The sequence below is a fragment of the Urocampus carinirostris genome, chromosome 12, assembly GCF_059441175.1.
Source record: "Urocampus carinirostris isolate Australia breed hairy pipefish chromosome 12, RoL_Ucar_1.0, whole genome shotgun sequence".
Classification (NCBI taxonomy): domain Eukaryota; kingdom Metazoa; phylum Chordata; class Actinopteri; order Syngnathiformes; family Syngnathidae; genus Urocampus; species Urocampus carinirostris.
In genome coordinates, this window is record NC_142360.1 from 11,405,958 (window position 1) to 11,425,211 (window position 19,254).

Genomic DNA, 19,254 nt, shown 5'->3' on the forward strand with positions numbered 1-19,254 from the left:
AAGGAAAGGGGAAGGGCTATGCCCACGATCCGGCGTACGCTAGGCGCGGGAAGCAAGTCCCTCTGCTACACAGTTTGGGATCCAAACACAGAAGTGGATCTTCTGTAGTGAGTGATGGCGGTGTCAAGGACGGAAAAACAGGTCGATAGCCGGGACAGAAGAGCAAAAACGTGGTCACGGTCAGAAACAAGTCGTAAGTCGGGTCAGGTGAACGGACATGGTCAGAATCAAAACGAGTCGTAGCCAGAGACAGACAGGGGCAAAAACGGGCTCGATGGAAGTTAGTGTCGAAAAAGGCTTGCCTAGTATACGCTGAGGTTCGCAGACGGACTGACAAAACAGGACGGATAGGAGTGGGTTTGAATCTGGACAGGGAGCCGATCAGAGTCTGAGGCAGTTGGCGCCAAAGGAGCGGGCACAGGTGATTCAAATCAGTAATCAGGACAACATCTACTGACATAATTATATGGGTTTTCCAGTTATATTCTTTGTGTTTGGCAAGTTTGCCATTTAGTGATATCAAATGCACCCTATGATTATCCATGTATTCAAATGTACTTATTCACTTCTTGTTTTATTCACTTTTCTCACAAAATATAAATTTATTAAGTCGTTATACAATCTCTACATTGTTCTAAATGGTGTTTGGATTTACTGTTGGGAGTGAGACCTAGGGTCTCACCAAGCCACCTGCAGTATTCAGTGTGGACGAAGGACGGGTGTGAAACTAGCGCTTTGGGAATTTTCCACTACCCTCTGTGTTCTGTCCCTTTTGTATATAAATGCTTGTCAGACATTTTGAGAGCATAAATGTGAAACCATTAAAGCTTTGTTCGTTGTCTTTTTTTATCTTAATGAAAAACTTTCACAGAACTGCTCAACCCAGCGCTAGTTTTACCCTTCTTGTCTCGCAAACTGAATGTTGGTTCTGACATGCGGTGAAAAAAATATGTCCTTCAATTATTAGGGTTTTATTTTCACAGGGGTAAAGCGGCTGAGTGGTTAGCGCGTCCGCGGCACAGTTCTGAGGTCATGAGATCAAACCTTCCTGAGTGGAGTTTGCATGTTGTCCCCGTGTTTGCTGGGATTTCCTCCAGGCACTCGGGTTTCCTCCCACATTAAGCTCATGTTAAGTAAAATAAACAAAATGTATGAACCTACAAGTATAAAACATGCATCTTTCATTGTTCATGTTATTCAAGTCAATGTTGCTTTTTTAGTTTTTTTTTACCACTAGACACCACTAAATCATTTATAATGTCATTTTAAAAAAACAATAAAACAGACTTGACAAAAGTGAAAAATAAGCTACTTTTAATCACTCGATATGAAAGACACCGCGAGCATCATGACACGATAAGCATGCAGCCCATGCATAATCTCATTTGTGCATACAATAAATTTATGAGACGACAGTGTAGGACAGTACAAAGCAGCACCTAGAAATGTCATAGCACTTTTGTTGCCTTCACATTCGAGTTTTCTACAGGTTATGACAACTTTTTTTCTTCATGCTAATTCCGGGCATAGTTTGGCAGATACATGCATAGTAACGGTTTGTAAATGCAAATATGTTCTTACATAAACATGTGATAAAGAAATTGAAATTAAAACATTATACGGTTTCCGATGAAAATATTGGCACACTCTCCCAGTTCATTTTATAGATCTATAACCTCTCCAAATTCACAGTACTTTCTGTACACATATCAGTAGAAAAATACTTACTAAATGTGCTTTACACTGGATGGCGCATCAAAGTGTCCCTACAGAAGTACTGTAGTCATACAAGTCAGGCAATAGCCATAACTTACCTTATATGTTCTAAAACAATGGATTTGCTGATGTTGTTAGTGAACTATTCGCAAAATCAACAAGACTTTTTATGGTTTGTAGCAGTCCACACTGAATCTTAAGCTATTATCAATGAAACGCAACCCAAAATGTGATTCAGAAGTCCAATTTGCTAAATGATCTGTTCAGTAGGATTTTAAGTGGACAAACGACAAGTAAACAATGTTGAACGTAGAAATTTGAGAAAAACAAATGTTTGCGACAGAAGCCAGATCTGGGTCAAAGTATTAAAACCGAGCTACAGTACGCGACTTTTTTGCAAAAACATTATTGAGGGACTGCGGTCACTTTTTGCAGTTTCTGAACAGCCACTTGGTCACGTCGAGGCAACAGGGCGCAAAAGGTCGAGCTGCGTCTCCAAAGTGACCCTCTGGTGGTGGATCACCTGTAACAAAAAGGAAGAGTAGATCAAATGACCTCCTGATTTTTGTTTATTTTATTATTTGGTCAAATGCCAAGCTAATAAATAAATCTGCAACCGCTCCTTAGCTTGCACTTTGAACCTCTCACTCCTCACTCCTCATTCGAACAGGTGACAAAGCCTTGGCGCAGGTCATCTTCTGGCGCTCTCTTGTTTCCGACAAGTTATTTGTTGAATTTGAATCACGAGCTGTCACCCATTTTCAAGCGGACAGTTGAGAATGCCGGCGGCCGGCGTTGGTATCCCTCGCAGGGCCGCATCTCTATATAAAGACGCACACTTGCTATTCCCTGAAATTCCAAGCGTGTCTAGCTGAATGCTGCGGGATTGGGCCCTGAGGCCGCATGAGGTAGTTTATGTCGTTCCAACCTTGTCAAACGCTGCTGAAGTCGCTTTTACGCAAGCTTTGACGTTCTCACGCTGGATTGTTTTCGGGAGAAATGGCGGGCGCGTGACAGGTGCAATGACCGCAGGGGTTACTGACTAAATTGCAATTTCGTATTTTGTTACTGCACTAAAATGTAATTTTTGGGCAAAAATGAATTAAGTGCAGTTGTGTGTGCATTAAAAATAAAAGCAATGAACGCTCTAAAGCTGCTATAAGTCTTGAGGTAAGCGCTTGCAAGCGCTGTAAAAGATGAATGCTTTTAAGCTTTACCTCAGCTTAAGCTTAACGCTTCTTTAACCCAGTCAAAATAAAAAATAAAAAGTTATTGCAACAAACGCCAGCGATCTAGTGATCGCTGGATAGGAGGAGCGAGCAGGTCACGGGATCGGAACGTGATCGGAATGCAGAAGTGATTTGCCGGGACAGAAGATCAGAGCACGGGTCGATAGCCGGAGCGGGAGATGAGAACGTGGTCGATGGTCAAAAATGGGTCGTTAACCGGAGACAAACGGGGAATCAGGAACAGACGAGTGGTATACGGCTGAAAAACGGGACTGACGGGAGCCAGAGTCAAAGTGCTTGCCTTGTCTATGCAGAGGTTCGCTCACGGACTGACAAGGAGTGACTGGGGTACTGGGTATTAATAGGAGGGGAATCAATCAAGCAACTAGGAGAAGCTGGCGCCAAACGAGCGGGCACAGGTGAGTACAATGAGAAATCATGACACTTATTTATAAAATTAATTTTGTATTTTTTGTTGCTAATGAATGTTATTGAGCTACTTTTCATTGCACTAATGTTACGATGCACTAACTTATTCATCCTGACATTCCTTTATCATATTTCTCTTTCAAGTCTATATAACGTGTTTACGCTGGAGTGCCATGTATACCATCTTGTTGCAAACAATGTTCACTGTAAGAGAAATTATGGTCTAAATGCTCCTTTTATACTATTATATCTTTATACGTTTATATTTTTATAGTGCTCAATAAGTTTGTGGTTTTACGATTTCGAGAACAGCTTCAAGGTCAGGAGGATAAGTTCTCAGGATCCTAAGGGAATATGCCTCTGATTAAAAAGGTTACAACTTGAAGGCCACTATGAGGCTTGCTAGCTGGTTAATCAGATATGGCTTTGACTCAAATTAAGATGGCCTTGCCTCCCAAATTCCATTCTTCTTACAGAGACGCATTGTGTTTACAAAGTTTCACTATCCCTATTGCTCATTTATTATACTCCGAGCCATCTAGTGACCAACATTTTACACTGCAATTAAATATGTGATTCCTGTCCAAACCAATCAAATTTATTTCCTGTGTTAATATAAACCAATTAGATAGGTAGTTTCCTTCTTGTGTTTTACAATAAACGAGCCTTTTGCTAAGGGAGGAGCGGGTTCTTCCTCGAGTCGATCCTAGAAAAATGCACCTCCGATGGAAGGAGCTCTCAAAAACCTAATTCTCCAACTCAAGAGTGTGCTCTTTTCTTCATTCTACTACAATCTTAACATTCACTTTCAGGGACAATAAAAACAATTCAATTTATATAACACTACGCCTTTCAATGGAGACTGTTCAGTTGTTGACTTTAACCTCCATTTGGCCCCATGTTGGTGAGGCAACAGCGCCGAACACCTTTTGTGTTTTTGTGACCGACATGATGGAGCGTTAGACAGGCTTTATTCCGTTTGGCCGAAAAATGTTTCAAAGTGAAAAAATCAGCTGTGTTTAATCATCATGGCTAAAAGGCAGAAACCTATGCACTTTTATAACCTCGAATGGAATCCCCATCTTCACCGACAACAAAACAGTCATTTTTCTCGAGCATCGTTATCTAGTGATGAAAAATAAATGAGGATACATTTCTGCTCACTTTGAGCTGCTGCTGAAGCTCACTGTTGAGTCGTGTCAACACCGCGTTGGTTTCCTTGTTTTTGCGGATTGCCATCTGGATCTGCTTCTTCTGCCTAGACTGCGTTCTGTGACAGAAAAAAAACATAATCCAGTGCAAACAACAAATTGAGATGTGCAAATAAGTAACATATAAACCCTCAATCTGTGTTTGTTTGAGCGTCTGTCTCTGTGCGGGATTTGACTTCCAGATGGGGGAAAATAACGATTTAAAGTGATGATTTCATACCGTGAAAAACGACATTTTTAATGAGCTGTCTGGAGACGCAAGTGCATATGTTATGGTCGCTTGGAGCGAGTGGGCCCTAATAACTAAAAACTGTGAGGCTCATAAACAGCTCGCAGTTAACTCGGCTTCAGGACTCAATATATAGTAACGTATATTTTCATGTCAAATAAAATATCCAGGGTCTATTTGGGCTGTTAATTGTTCAATTTATGATGAAATTCTAATAGATTTTTGCAGTTGGACACTTATTGCCGTATTTGTTTTTTTAAATTATAAAAAAAGACTTTAAAGCTGCATTGTGCAGCCTGCTTTAAAAAGTCCTACTTCATGGCTGTCAAACATACAGCCCACAAGCTGTATCAGGCCAGCCGATGGATTTAAACTGAGCCGCGAGACAATGCTGAGAGAAGCACAAGAGAAAAAATGAGCCGCATCTCATCAATGACCTGCACTTTTTAAAATATGCCCACTGGATGTCGCCAAAGCCAAGTGACACTTCAAAAGCAGACCACGAAAGGTAGCTGTAATTGCTGGCTATACCATTTGTCAACCAGAGAGCATTTCAAGAAACCGATAATATATTTTTAAAAAGTAATGGACTCGCTGATCAAGGCAATACGTTTGCACTCAAGTGTAGTGCATGGATGCCTCTCTTAACCGCAATATATCCTACTAAACTACACTTTTTATCCCCAGTGATTGGAATTTATTGCTTAGCATCTTGATTACCGGTACAAAAGAACAAACATTCTCTCAGGGCCGGACTAGTAGATTAGAGAGAAAGAAATAAGAGAAACAGATCAAAAGAAAAAGAGAGAGGGTGGGAAAAGGAAAGAGAGAACGTGTGAGAGAGAGAGAGAGAGAGAGAGAGAGAGAGAGAGAAAAGAGAGAGAGGGGTGGAAAGAGAGAATATGAGAAACAAGAGATAAAAAGATAAATAATGAGAGAGGGGGAAAGAAAGAGGGAGAAAGAAAGAAATTCAAAGAGAAATAGAAAGAGGAGAGAAAAGAGAAAGAGGGAAAGTGAGAAGGGGAGAAAGATAGAAGGGGAAAGCAAAAGAGAGTGAGAGAAGGAGAGAAAGGGAAAAAAGGAAGAGAGCAAAAGAAGGTAAAAAGACAGAGAGAGAAAAATAGACAAAGAGGAACAGAGAAAAAGAGAGACAGAGAGTGAAAGAGAGAGGGATAGAGAGTAACAGAAAAAGGAAGAGAAAGAGAGTGAGAGAGAGATTAAGAAATAAATACAAGTACAGCGTTTGTGAGAGGCAGCTGGCTTTGTCAACATCGAATGGACATATTTCAACCTGCAGCTCGTTTGTCTCTTGCGCTTCCCTCAGCGTTGTCTCGCGGGCCGGATCTAATCCAAAAGTGGGCCTGATCCGGCCCACGGGCCACCTGTTTGACACCCCTGCTATAATATATATCAAGTCTTACAGCAAAGACCCCAAAATTCAGGTAAACATTTTCATAAAATAATAATAATAATAATAATAATAAACTACCAGATAGAGATTTCACTATCATTAAATCAATTAAAATCATTTGTACACAACATGTGTTGGTGTGCTATTTTTTGTCAATTCGTAGTTTGGATGAGTTTCCCCGAGTTAAACAAACTTTGGTAGAAATTATTTTAATTATTTTGTTACAAATACAGAGTTGATAAAAACAGCAAGAGAATAAAGCTTAGTAAAGGAAAACAAATATTGAGGAAAAAGCATCAAGAATCGAATCTTATACCCCTGGATCATAATCGTATTTTAATTGTGAGCCTCTGAAAGATCCCAAGCTATAGCGCTAAGGCAACGTTTTTATGCCATTCATTTACAAGTCTGGCCCCTGTGATTTTCTACGATGTGGCTCCTCAGCTAAAATGACCTTGACAACCGTGCCATACTTACGAACGATGCGGACGATCGTTCGTAAGTTGAATTTGTTCGTAAGTTTTTCATTGCTATATTTTCTATATCAAGGTTTATTATAAGTATGTTTAAGGCTAGTATAAGTAACCTGTATAGTTGTGTACTAAAAAAATAAAAATATTATAAAATAACATGCTCTATAAAGATAAATTAAGTAAATTTAAACTTACTTTTGGGAGATAAGCTTCAAGAGTTAGGTGACTTCCTCCTCCGTGGTAAGAAGTAAGCGAGAAAAAGCGATCCAACCGTTTTCTCAACCGCATCAATGTTTCTTATTCCACTTTAATTTCAAAAGAAGCAGCTCGTCTCTCCTTTACACTTTAAACCAACCATATTGAATGGATGCACGAGATATTAAACAATTAAAATGTGAAAGTTCTTAGTGCACTAAAGCTACAGTACACGTAGTATGTTTACACACCAACTAGGAAGTAGAAGCCAGATTTCTTCGTCGGGCTGGATGCTGGGTGACCTCTCACAGGGCCACGCGGCGGAAAGAAGCACTACAGTACTGACCTCTACTCGGAAAAAGGTGCACACAATGCAAAATCTAACTTACAGCAATGTTCGGATATTTTTTGAAATCCCGAAAAAAGAATGTTTGTGTCTACAGTTTTTTGTAAGTCAAATGGTCGTAAGTAGGGGAGCGTCTATACTCACTTTTGAGTGGCTTTCATATAACTGCCAGTAGGTGGCGCCAAAAACTCCACAATGTGACCATCTGGCCGTGACTTCCTTCGACTGGGCTTCTGCAGCACATGAGTCTGACTTAGCTCCTGCGCACAAATGTTTCACAGCTATAATGAATCTCACACACGGCGTTAAGTAAACCTGTTGAATGTTTTTCAACCTGTTGAGAGGTGTTGGACAAGTCCTCGGCCATTTGATTATATCCTGAGCGTAGGGCTAGTTCTTCTGCTTTTGCAGTCTTCTCCTCCTACAAAATGTACCAAACCGAAAAAAAACACGACTTGATTGTAAAGTCGTTGACTGCCACTCACAGCTTTAACATGAAAATAACATTTTTTTTATCCGGCATCCGGTAAATGAGTTGGTTGAATGGGAAATTATAATTACTATTTGTATTTAGTCCAGCCCAAAGACAGCTAGGATAAGTTCCAACACTTCTGCAACCCTGAAAAGAACTAGCACTATTGAAAGAAGATTAAAGATTTAAAAAAGCTGTTCAAACATTTAAGAAAGGTGCTTCAGATCCAGAGCTTTAACCTTTATCTCAAAAAGCGTGACGTAAGCCCTAATTGCTACCCTTAAGCGCTTTAGTCTCAACCGAAAGACCTCTGCATGTGAATTTCTTCTCATAGATGGAAAGATTAGTTCTCATGAGCTCAGTTTCTTCCTCATCCACCGAGATCGGGCGGATTGAACTCGCTGGTGTCTGAAGAAAGCATCAGCTGACCTCGATGCTGTGTCACACTTAGATGGCTTCTCACTGACACTGATGACTTCAACAGGCACACGGTGCAGACGCTGATTGTACCAGAGGATGGAAAAAGTGTGGAATGGAATTAGCTCCCAATTGCTGCACCAATGGACTCAGAGAAAATATTTTAAAGCAGTGGTTTCAAAATTGGGCGGTGGAAAGGTCTGGGGGGCGGTGAGGAAGAAGAAGGCGTTAGGGGGGCAGTAGGGGGGCGGCAGTCCGAAGTCAAATTAAGAAGTTTGAACGTAGTGCGGTTGTGAAACCGAAAAGCACTGCGTTTTTTTTTTAACGTTTTGTAGTGAGTGATGGAGTTTTGGCCAACCACAATTGTTACTGTTCGAGTTTTAAAAGCGACGACCAATCAGAGGCAAGTTTTTATAATAGCACAAGCCAATAAATGCGATTCAAAGTTTGCAAGCATGCCACACCCACCGTGTGAGCTCATTGAGTGTTATGGTGAACTCCGTAAACATTGTCGCACAGTCAACTAACGTGAAGGAAACTAATCTTGCACCGAAGAAAGGCGGTACATCACTTGTTTGGACCTATTTTGGTTTTGACGAAGCGGACGTGGAACAGAAGAAAACGCCCGTTGCAGAGAAACACGAGTAATTTTTACCAGCACCTTAAAAATGATCACATAATAAAATACCAGCATGTCAAAAAGGTTTACAAGTAAAAGACGAAGAAGGTGCATCTAGTGCTAGTAATACACTGGGGAGCCAAGGGGGCGCCAGTCTGCAAAAGCTTGGGAACCATTTTTGTTTGCTGGAGTGCAGGCGTCTCAACCTGACCACCACCTTTTTGACGTGTTGCTCTATGGTTGGTGCCACAGGTCCTTTAAGAGAAGGCCTAACCATCTCAGAAGTATCTTCACCAGGGCCATCATCACCCTAAACAAGGACGCATGACTGTGAATAATTTTATATCTTGCCTATAGGAAATCGGGTACTCATATCTTATTTCTCATCTTATTTGGTGATTTATGTTGCAGCTATAAATTATTAGACAACTTTTCATTTCACTACAGACGATCCCCTACATTTAACAGTTTAACATCTCATGCATCCAATCAATATTGTTGGTGTAAAGTCTAAGGAAGAGGCGAGCCGTTTCTTTTCAAACGAAAGTGGAATAAGAAAGCTTGATGCGGTTGAGGACAATGGTCAGAACGCTTTTTTCGGCCACTTTTTACCACGGAGGAGGACCTCTTGAAGCGCAAGCCCCAAAAGTAAGTAAAACCTCACTTAATCTATTTTTATAGAGCGTATCATTATCATTAAATATTTGTTTTTTAGTACAAAACAATACAGCATACTTATACAAGTCTTAAACATAAAAAATATAGCACTGAAGCAACTTACAAACAAATTCATTTTACGAACGATTGTCCGGAACCTAACTCGTTCGTAGGTCGGGCAGCGTCTGTATTATTAATACTCCAAGCACTAACTTATAAATATGTTTGCCTATTTATCCTTATATTCTTTTATCGTATTTTTCACTTTCATGTCTTTTTTACGCGTTCATCCAGGAGTGCCATATCTAATCTCATTGCAAACAATGTTCACAACAATGTTTCCATTTTAAGTCTCATTACATGTTCATTCTGAAGTGCCACGTCTGATGTTGTTTTAAACTCTGTTCACTAATTCTAAGATATGAAAAACTAGGGCGGATCTGTAAAGAATGGTTAAGCCATTAAGACTACTTGTGGACAGATGCCACCAGACCAAATATTAAACACCAAATACCAAACAAAAAATGGATTGACCAATAATTCAACAAAGTTATTGCCAATTATTTTCAGAATTATCATTTAAAATACATTTAAGATGAGGTAAGATTTGTTTTATATGTCAAAGTGTCTTTGGGCAAGACACTGAATCCCTATTGCCCCCGATAGCAGGTCGTTGCCTTGCATGGCTGATGATGCTATTGGTGTGTGAGTGTGTAAAAGGGAAAAGTGTGAAGCACATTGTAAAGCGCTTTGGGGGTCTACATTGACTTGAAACACGCTATACAAATGCAGACCAATTAAAATATCATAATAGCCTAATGGAATGGGGGATAATCTTGACTTTCATCTTTCAAAATACTGATCAATCTAAAGTAAGGAAATGCAAAAGTATTTGGTCAAAAAACATTATTCACCTCTCTTTAAAATTGGCCATTTTGAAGGTAGGTTTCAATGGTTGCAATAAGGTTTCACTCTGGAAAATATTTTCTTAATATATAATAATCTCAAATATGACAGGGCAAATTCATTAATAATTTATTAATGATTTAAATTAGAGAGACAGTGTGTATTATTTGACCACTAGATATAGTTCTATTGTGTAGTGCAACAAAAAAGAGCTAAAAAGCACAAGGAAGAAAACAAACTATGGTGACTCTAAGTGACCCATAAAGCATCGTTTTTCTTCCAATTGCTTTCTTCCATTTTCAAAAATACATGTTTAGATGATGGTGCCTTCTCTCTGAAAATGTTTGTCTACTAGTGATCATAAGAGCCAAGAAGAGATCCGCAGGTTCAAGAGCGTTCTCCGTTCAGGCCCCGGTGCTGTGGAATGCTCTGCCCAATGAGATTCGATCTGCAACCTCTGTGGAACTGTTTAAATCTAGGCTTAAAACACACACTTCTATTGAATAGCTTATAAATGATCTATATTCAATGTTGACAATATATGTGTATTATTTGTTATTGCAAAATCCGGTGCAGCCTGGTCATCCTGGAAGGGGGATTACCTCATGTGCAGTCCCTTCTCAAGTCAAGTCAAGTCATTTTTATTTGTATAACCCTTAATCACAAAGAGTCTCAAAGGGCTGCACAGGTTATTACAAACCGCAGACTATTATTACAGACTTTTATTACACCATCCCCTGGTCTAAAACCAACACAAGGAAAACGTTTGAGGTTTTTGAGTTTTTCCTTGCCCGCATGTAGGCTTTAGATCAGGGAATGGTGTAATAATAGTCTGTGGTCTGTGCAGCCCTTTAAGACTCCTTGTGATTAAGGGCTATACAAATAAACATGACTTGACATATGTGTTTATTATTTACATGTAAATCAAATGACTGAAGTATTTTTTACCACTAGGAGGTGCTAAATAGCAGACACTAAGCAAAATGGAGAGCTGAAATAATATTTAGCTTAGGATACAGTGATTTAAATAAAAACATTGCTAGCATATCTGGTCAATCACCTACTCGACATAAGTGGATAATAATAATCATCTTGGACTTCTTAGATAAAATGTATTTATTTTAAAAATTAGGTCCAAAAAATCTGATTCCAAAAGAATATTTTAATAATGATATTGACGAGTCAGTGCGTCTAAATTTCGAATTTTTGGGCACTTCTCATACCACCTTTGATATCCCACAAGAGATACAAAAGGATCCGGTGTTGCGCGAATTTCTGAAAAAATCCTCAAACTCGGTGTGACAACTTGTTAAAGTATAAAGCAGCCCTTGCCTCTGCAAAATCAGCCTATTTTTCGAAGGTGATTGCGGCACAAAAGAATAACCCCAAAATCCTTTTCGACACTGTAGCAATGCTAACGAGGCAACAGATTATCCCAGATAGTTCTACCCATTCAGCCCATGACTTTATGGTCTTCTTTCATAAGAAGATTCAACGCATAAGGGAAGAAATTTCTAAAGACACTGTTAATACATAACATATTAAAGGGCTGCTAATTTTTAATGAAGGCTTTCCCGGTGGCAAATGGGAATAAAAAGGGTCAAAGCCAGTGCTAATAAAATGTGATGTTAGCTCAGGTTGAGCAAGAGCCCTGCGACTTCAAACACTACTCGGAAAGATTTCGTCCCACAGGAGCCGGCCGGAACAGGGGTTGAAAGCGCTTTTTTCGCTCTGATGCTTAATAGGACTATGTGGATCAAGTTATATTAAGAGTAAGATTATGTTTGAATTATGTAAACAAAACAAGAAAATTGCTGGCCACAATGTGCCAACCCTGATTCCTGTTCACCTCTTTTCTGAAGCAGCTGAAGTCAGCAAAGTTGGGCTGCTGAACTTTGGCTGGAAGAACCTGAAACAAAGAAGAAACAAACTGATGAGGAGTCACTACTTTTATGCAATTTAAAAAGGGAAAAACTACAGCGACTCTTACCAGCAACTATGAAATTCACAGCACTGATAAAAAAGATAAGAAGTTAATCTAATATGTACCAAGTTCATCCATCCATCCATCCATTATCTCCACCGCTCATCCTTAGTAGGGTCGCGAGGGTGCTGGAGCCCATCCCAGCCATTTTCGGGCAGTGGGCAGGGGACATCCTGAACTGGTTGCCAGCCAGTCGCAGGGCACACAGAGACGGGACAATTTGGACAGGCCAATAAACCTGAAATGCATGTTTTTTTGGAATGTGGGAGGAAACCGGAGTGCCCGGAGGAAACCCACGCAAGCACGGGGAGAACATGCAAACTCCACACAGTAAGGTTCAATTTCATGACCTCAGAACTGTGCCGCACATGCGCTAACCACTGCGCCGTCGTGCACCAAGTTCAGTGTTTTTTGCGAACTTATCTTAAAGGTGTTGAGGTCAATTATATTATAAATGTATAATATGACTAGAAAAACAATAGTACCTTGACTTACAAGCACAGCAACATTTTTTTGCGTTTTTCTTAAAAAAACAAAAAACAAAAAAAACATTGAATTTATATTTTAAAAGAAAAACATTTTTTAGAGTGATTTGAACTATATGATGATTGTGACCTTAAGGTGAGGTCAATCGTTTGAAGCTTCCTTAAAAAAGTTAAAAACCAAATATTTTCTCTATTGAGTATGTTCTCATAATGTCCAGCTGTGTTCAAAGAGCGATTATGCTTCTTTACCACCACTCCCATCTTCTTTTATCTTACTTTTTATCAAGGCTGTTCGGGGCAGAAGACATAAGGTAGGGGGTATGGGAGACATTGGGAAGTTGTAGACAATGACACCATACTTGCCCCAATTTGTTAGTGCAGCATTCTACACTGTATAGAAAAATACACAACCAACTTCCAAAACAAACATCAAAAATGCTGAAAATAAGAAGAGGCCTGCCACAAGTACATTACTAAGTTGATTACTTTTGGTGCAACCCAACGGCACTGAACAAAAATGACCAAAAAATAAAGTGATTTCATAACAATAATAGCAAGTACCCGGTACCTTATTTTACAGGGAGGAAATATCCATCAAATGCCCGTGCTTGATTCCAATTGGCCTTGTAACGCAGTTAATTCTGCTAATTGGCCGAATATATCCACAATTATTCAAAATGTTGTTAGGTAACCTTTAGGTATTTGACCAAATCAATGCACGCTTGGTTGGGTAATCCAGTCTACCTCTTGCATTTATTATGTGGAAAAAAAAAATCCTTGAATTTGGTGCCCTAAGATACCTGTCCAACAGCCTAGTTTTTGTTTTAATTTTCCATCGAGGTAGAGTCTGTCAACACGCACGTACTTGCACGTGCATCATGAACGTGCAGACAAAGGCAGCAGCCACAAGTAAAACTTTCAAAATTACGCACTTTAAACCCGTGAATCGAGGTTTCTACATATTTTGAATTTCTTAAATTCACATGGTTTGAATCAAACCTGCAAGGTGGATGGTCTGGGTGGGAGAGCTGGGGGCGGGGCTAACCATCCACTTTTCACTCCTTTGTAAATCAAGCGATAGATGCCATTAAAAAAAACAGAAAGACACTCTTTAGAAGTTGGAAATAGTGATACGAACCTGGCGCCCCCTGCTGGAAGAGCTTGTTTAGATCCAGCGAAGAGGCCCTCGAGTGGCTTTTCTTCTGAGGTCGAGGTGGGGGCGTGGGAGGCACCTCAGCCTTCCTAATGGCGTCTTCAATGGAGGTGCTCGAGAAAGACCTGCAAATGAAAATCGTGACCGCACATCAAGCATTTTGAAACTAGCATTGACCATAAATACGGTTATACAGTTGCCGAACCTTGGCCGGGTTTTCGTCTTGTTTTGTGGGTCAAGATCCTGAGACGACTCTGTCGGAGGAAAACATTTGGTTGATACATTTCTAAACATGGGCCAAACTGAAACTTTAACAATCTAAAAAAACGATGTTGTTTTTAACTTTCAGATAAAATCCTTAATTTGCATTACCTGTCCTGCAGGAAAAAGTAGGTAACTGAAGAGTGGCTCCTTCTTTTAAGGTCTCCACATTTCTGAAACTACATTCTGTGACATTAAAATTGTCAGTTATATCATCTATTGCAAAGGTTGTGAGCGATTTGGCCTATTTTATATTATTAATTCTTAAGGTGAAAACAGTACCTTGTTTTTTACAGGTATCATCTTTGGTTTCCTAAGACACAACAAATGTCAACAGAAATGTCAGGAAATACAGTAAAGGTCATAATGTTGTTCTCAAAATTTTAGTCGGTACAGCCTATTGAGAAATACTATAAAAATCAGTGCAATAGTTTTTAAGAATGTACACCGCAAAGGAGAGTATTAAAGTGTAAGTAGTATTCAACAAGACATTGATTGAAAGTGGCACCCACCCACGCAAAGCGAATCATCGCCTATTGGTTATATTAATGTTATTACCACCCCCTTCTGGGAAAGACGAGACACTGCACATCAAAGGACAACCAATGCATGTGGGTTTACCGAACGACGGAGCCCTTTTTCGCCGTCCTCAAGGACAATCAGGAGCTGTTCATGCTGAGGAAAACAAACAAACACAAAACATTTTTACTTTAGACAAATACAACAACAACACGTGATCAAATCAACAGTGAACCAATGCTTGTCTGATACCCATCTCCATTGCATTCATTTTTTGGGATAGCTGAAACACATCATGATCGTCGATAAAATAAAAAATATTTAAAAATGAATATGTTCGCCTAACACTATTGTAAACCCAGATAGACATACATTAAGCCAGTAAAACAATCAAGTACGAGACGCTCACCTACTTACGACCGTTCCACTTACGAAAAACGGTAGATACGAACATTTGAACATTTTTTTTCGGGATGTCGAAAAATATTGGGACACTGCAGTAAGTTAGGTTTTGTATTGTGTGCACCTTTTTCCCAGTAGAGGGCATTACTGCTTCTTTCCGCTGCTACTGCCGCTGTGAGAGGGCACCCAGCATCCATCCCGAAGAAGAAATCCATTTCCTCTTCCTAGTTCAAGTGTAAACATTCCATACTGTATCTCCAGTGTGCTAAGAACATTTTTATTGTTTAATAGTTGGTGTAAAGAAGAGCGGAGCTATTTCTTTTGAAATTAAAGTGAAATAAGAAAGCTTGATGCCGTTGAGAAAATAATCGGAAGACTTTTTTTCGGCCACTTTTTACCATGGAAGAGAACTTTTTGAAGTGCACCTTCCAAAAGTAAGTTAAGCTCAACTTTATTTATCTTTATAGAGCATGTTATGTTATGAAATGTTTATTTTTTAGTGCAAAACAATACAGGTTACTTATACAAGCCTTAAACATAAATATATAAACCTTAAACATACAAAATATAACACTGAATCAACTTCCGAACAAATTCAACTTACAAACGATCGTAAGTAGGGCAAGGTCTGTAATCTGCATCACTGTAACATCAGACATTCGTCGCAGAGGATAAAAAAAGATACCTGCCAGTGCTTTAGCGACTCCTCCATTATTCAAATAGCCATTGATGCAACAATAATAACACTAGTATACCAAAACAGATTCGCTTATAATGACTCCGTACTAAAACTGCTCTGTATTTGAATGAATTGGTATTCGAACGAAAAATCGGAACTTAAACAAACCCAAAAGAAACCCAAACATGTTGCTGAACTGATTATGGTTGAATACAGGTAATTCACTGTATTGCAAGGCATTAACCGGTCTTTATTGTTCTGCAGCCTTTATTAGTTTACAGTTAAACAGACCAACTTTATTGGAATTTGGATTTACAAACAAATTATTATAACTCATCCTCTCCTACCTGAGGTACTGTGTTGTTATCCAACTGGGGGAATCCGGGATGAAGGCCAGGCGGAAGGCTCTCGGGAAGTGGGTAGCCGTTCTTGCGGGCCACGATAAGGTGAAAAGCTGCGCAGAACTCCGAGAAGGTTAATGCTCCGTCCCGGTCCACATCGCTCAGTTGCCTATGACAGACAAATATTTGGGAAAGGTTGAGAAACTTTAAAGTGGAGAAAGTCTCAATTGTAGACAATTCATTTTTATGCTGAATAAATAAAAATTTAAGACCAAACAATGGAATGTAACTTAGTCGAAAATATACTACTGAGAACACACAATTAAAACGTCTTCTAGGCTGCCTTAGTAGCTCATACCTGTCAACCTCCACGGCTCCATGCCCATACAAACTTTCGTATTTTCCCGTACAAAATAGAAAATAATCGTACACCATCTTCTTTTTCGGAATGATGCATGATGGGAAATTCCCAGGCGGCAGACGCATGCGATTGAATAATTTGCGTTTTTCCGTACAAATTTTTTGGTACATCGTACTCGTCTTAAAATGCATAAAAAAGGCAAACATGGAGTCGCTACTTCCAGGATCGTCCAGTGAATCTAACCGTGTAAAATACTTACTCCAAAACACACAAAAATGCCCACAGAAAAAATGATTTTTAAAAATCCGCTTACAAACATTTCTTTCCCAGAGCAAGCTCCTTGTCGTAATCTGTTCCGTCTCACCACATAACTTCCGTTTGCAAATAAACAGACTTGTAAAATTATTCCCAATATGGCCGTTCGCCTCTCCCTTTTGATTGACACCACTCTTGGCCAATAGCAGGCTTTATTTCACAGTACCACAATAGCCTAAAAAGGTCTATATTGATAAAAACAAGATCACTTTTTTTATTTTAGTTTCGAATATCTTTAGCGAGTAGTAACCGAATTAAATGATGACTGACACGTGGATTAGTCAATAAAATTCCCAACATAAATATATAATTTGTTTTAATAGTTTTCAAATTAGAAATGGAAACTTGCGTAAATGCATCTCAGGATCCATTTTGACGTATCATTAAGTAAAGTGTGCACGATAGTGATAGAGACACGGAGAGTAAAACCAAACATTTACAACTCTTTTTCACAATGCCTAAGAATTGGCCAACGTCAAATACAGACGCTCTCCTACTTACGATCATTCGACTTGTGCAAAACGGTAGATACGAACATTTTTTGGGGATGTCGAAAAATATCCGGACGTTGCTGTAAGTTAGATTTTGTATTTTGTGCACCTTTTTCAGAGTGCAGGACAGCACTGTAGTGCTTCTTTCCGCCACGTGGCGCTGTGAGAGGTCCCCCAGCCTCCACCCGGAAGAAGAAATCTGGTTTCTACTTCCTAGTTCGTGTGTTAACATACCACATGTAATGTATCTCTCCAATTTTGAGAACTTTGACGTTTTTATTGTTTAATATCTCGTGTCTTCATTCCGTATAAATGGTGTAAAGTGTAAAGAAGAGGCGAGTTGTTTCTTTTGTAATGAAAGTGGAATATGAAAGCTTGATGCGGTTGAGAAATTGGTCGGAACGCTTTTTTACAAAACAATACAGGTTACTTATACAAGGCGGTGTCTGTACACGGTAAAATATATTTTTGAGTTGAGCACTTGTTGTCTCCAAATAGCCACTTTTGGAATCGCCTAAACCTACCCATAGAAAAATGTTTAAAATACAATGTTTACTGCTTTCAGATTGTGATCAAATTTGACTAGGTACAGAGTAAGACTTCAAGCCATTGTCTCATCTGTTTTCCAGCTAAGACGCCCATGCTACACTCATCAGGAATTTGGTTGCAAAAAACAAAAAATAAGGCGAAAACCAGGCTTATATAGGCTAAACCTTATATTTATGTGAGTTCCAGCTCAGATTATTCGTTGTAAGTAGTAATTATTTCATTTTGAGACCAAACTTTAGAGTCTTACCTTTTTAAAGAGACCAAAAGATTCAATTTACTTTGTGTGAGTCTTGGATTGGGATTCTAGGGCGAATTTTCCAGAAACGTTAAGGGGTCAATTATGAGCGTTTCAAAACCAATTTTGTGGTTTATTTAAATACAAAAAATAAGGAAAACATAACATTTACAAGTAAATATGTGCATGTTTGTTTATTTATAAATGCATATCATTGCTGCTACTCTGATCTTGGGTCATTGTTATTTTCGCCTGAATGGAATGTGAAAGAAATTGAAAAAAATATTGTATAAATGCTGTGACTGGTTGGCAACCAGTTCAGGGTGTCCCCTGCCCACTGCCCGAGGATGGCTGGGATGGGCTCCAGCACCCTCGCGACCTCACTGAGGATAAGCAGTGCAGATTATGGATGGATGGAGGTTTTAAATGCCAAAAAAGGGACTGGCCTACATTATTTTTTCACTCATGTATCTGATTCGAGACTTTATCAATAGATACAAAAAATAAAATCAATAATTATATTCTTCCCAGCCTTTTTGGCCAAATCTTTTAAGCCAATGCGGCTTGCGACTCAAAATGATTGTCCACGCCTGATGTAGAATGTGCAGCAGACATCTTCAAGCATTTCGTCATGATTTGCACCAAAATCAAAGAACCTAGTAAAATGTGGCAGTGAGGAAATCATGGTGTACCATTTTTAAGTCAACCTTATCATAATTTGGGATAAAGGAAAATAAAACAATTCACCATGTGGCATTGATAACATGGCCAACGACTCTCTGGTTTTATTCTGATTAAAACATCCATCCATCTATCCATCCATCCATTATCTGCACCGCTTATCCTCAGTAGGGTCGCGGGGGTGCTGGAGCCCATCCCAGCTGTCTTTGGGCATTGGGCAGGGGACACCCTGAACTGGTTGCCAGCTAGTCGCAGGGCACACAGGGACGGACAACCATTTACTTGCTCATTCACACCTAGGGACAATTTGGACCAGCCAATTTTTTGGAATGTGGGAGGAAACCGGAGTGTCCACGCAAGCACGCGGAGAACATGCAAACTCCACACAAGAGGTTTGATCTCATGGCCTCAGAACTGTGCCGCACACGCGCTAACCACTGCGCCACCGTGCCTGATTAAAGCATTGCTGTGTAAATTAAAACCTGGCT

The 19,254-nt window shown here is 39.5% G+C and overlaps 1 protein-coding gene across 4 annotated transcripts in view; it reads right to left on the minus strand.

The window, feature by feature from the left end:
* Window positions 1–1,292: 1,292 nt before the first annotated feature.
* reps2 (RALBP1 associated Eps domain containing 2) overlaps window positions 1,293–19,254 on the minus strand; it is a 35,978-nt gene continuing 18,016 nt past the window's right edge. For 2 of the 4 annotated variants that reach the window (XM_088350287.1, XM_088350288.1), the window contains exons 7-18: window positions 16,141–16,303; window positions 14,815–14,868; window positions 14,476–14,506; window positions 14,305–14,379; window positions 14,138–14,186; window positions 13,918–14,057; window positions 13,779–13,840; window positions 12,160–12,219; window positions 7,574–7,660; window positions 7,384–7,499; window positions 4,527–4,644; window positions 1,293–2,239 (exon numbers count right to left, since the gene is read on the minus strand). In XM_088350287.1, the coding sequence (XP_088206413.1) occupies window positions 2,171–2,239; window positions 4,527–4,644; window positions 7,384–7,499; window positions 7,574–7,660; window positions 12,160–12,219; window positions 13,779–13,840; window positions 13,918–14,057; window positions 14,138–14,186; window positions 14,305–14,379; window positions 14,476–14,506; window positions 14,815–14,868; window positions 16,141–16,303 (1,024 nt within the window). In that variant the 3' untranslated portion in view covers window positions 1,293–2,170. The remainder of the gene's footprint in view (window positions 2,240–4,526; window positions 4,645–7,383; window positions 7,500–7,573; window positions 7,661–12,159; window positions 12,220–13,778; window positions 13,841–13,917; window positions 14,058–14,137; window positions 14,187–14,304; window positions 14,380–14,475; window positions 14,507–14,814; window positions 14,869–16,140; window positions 16,304–19,254) is intronic. The other 2 variants (XM_088350289.1, XM_088350290.1) reach the window with 1 other exon arrangement.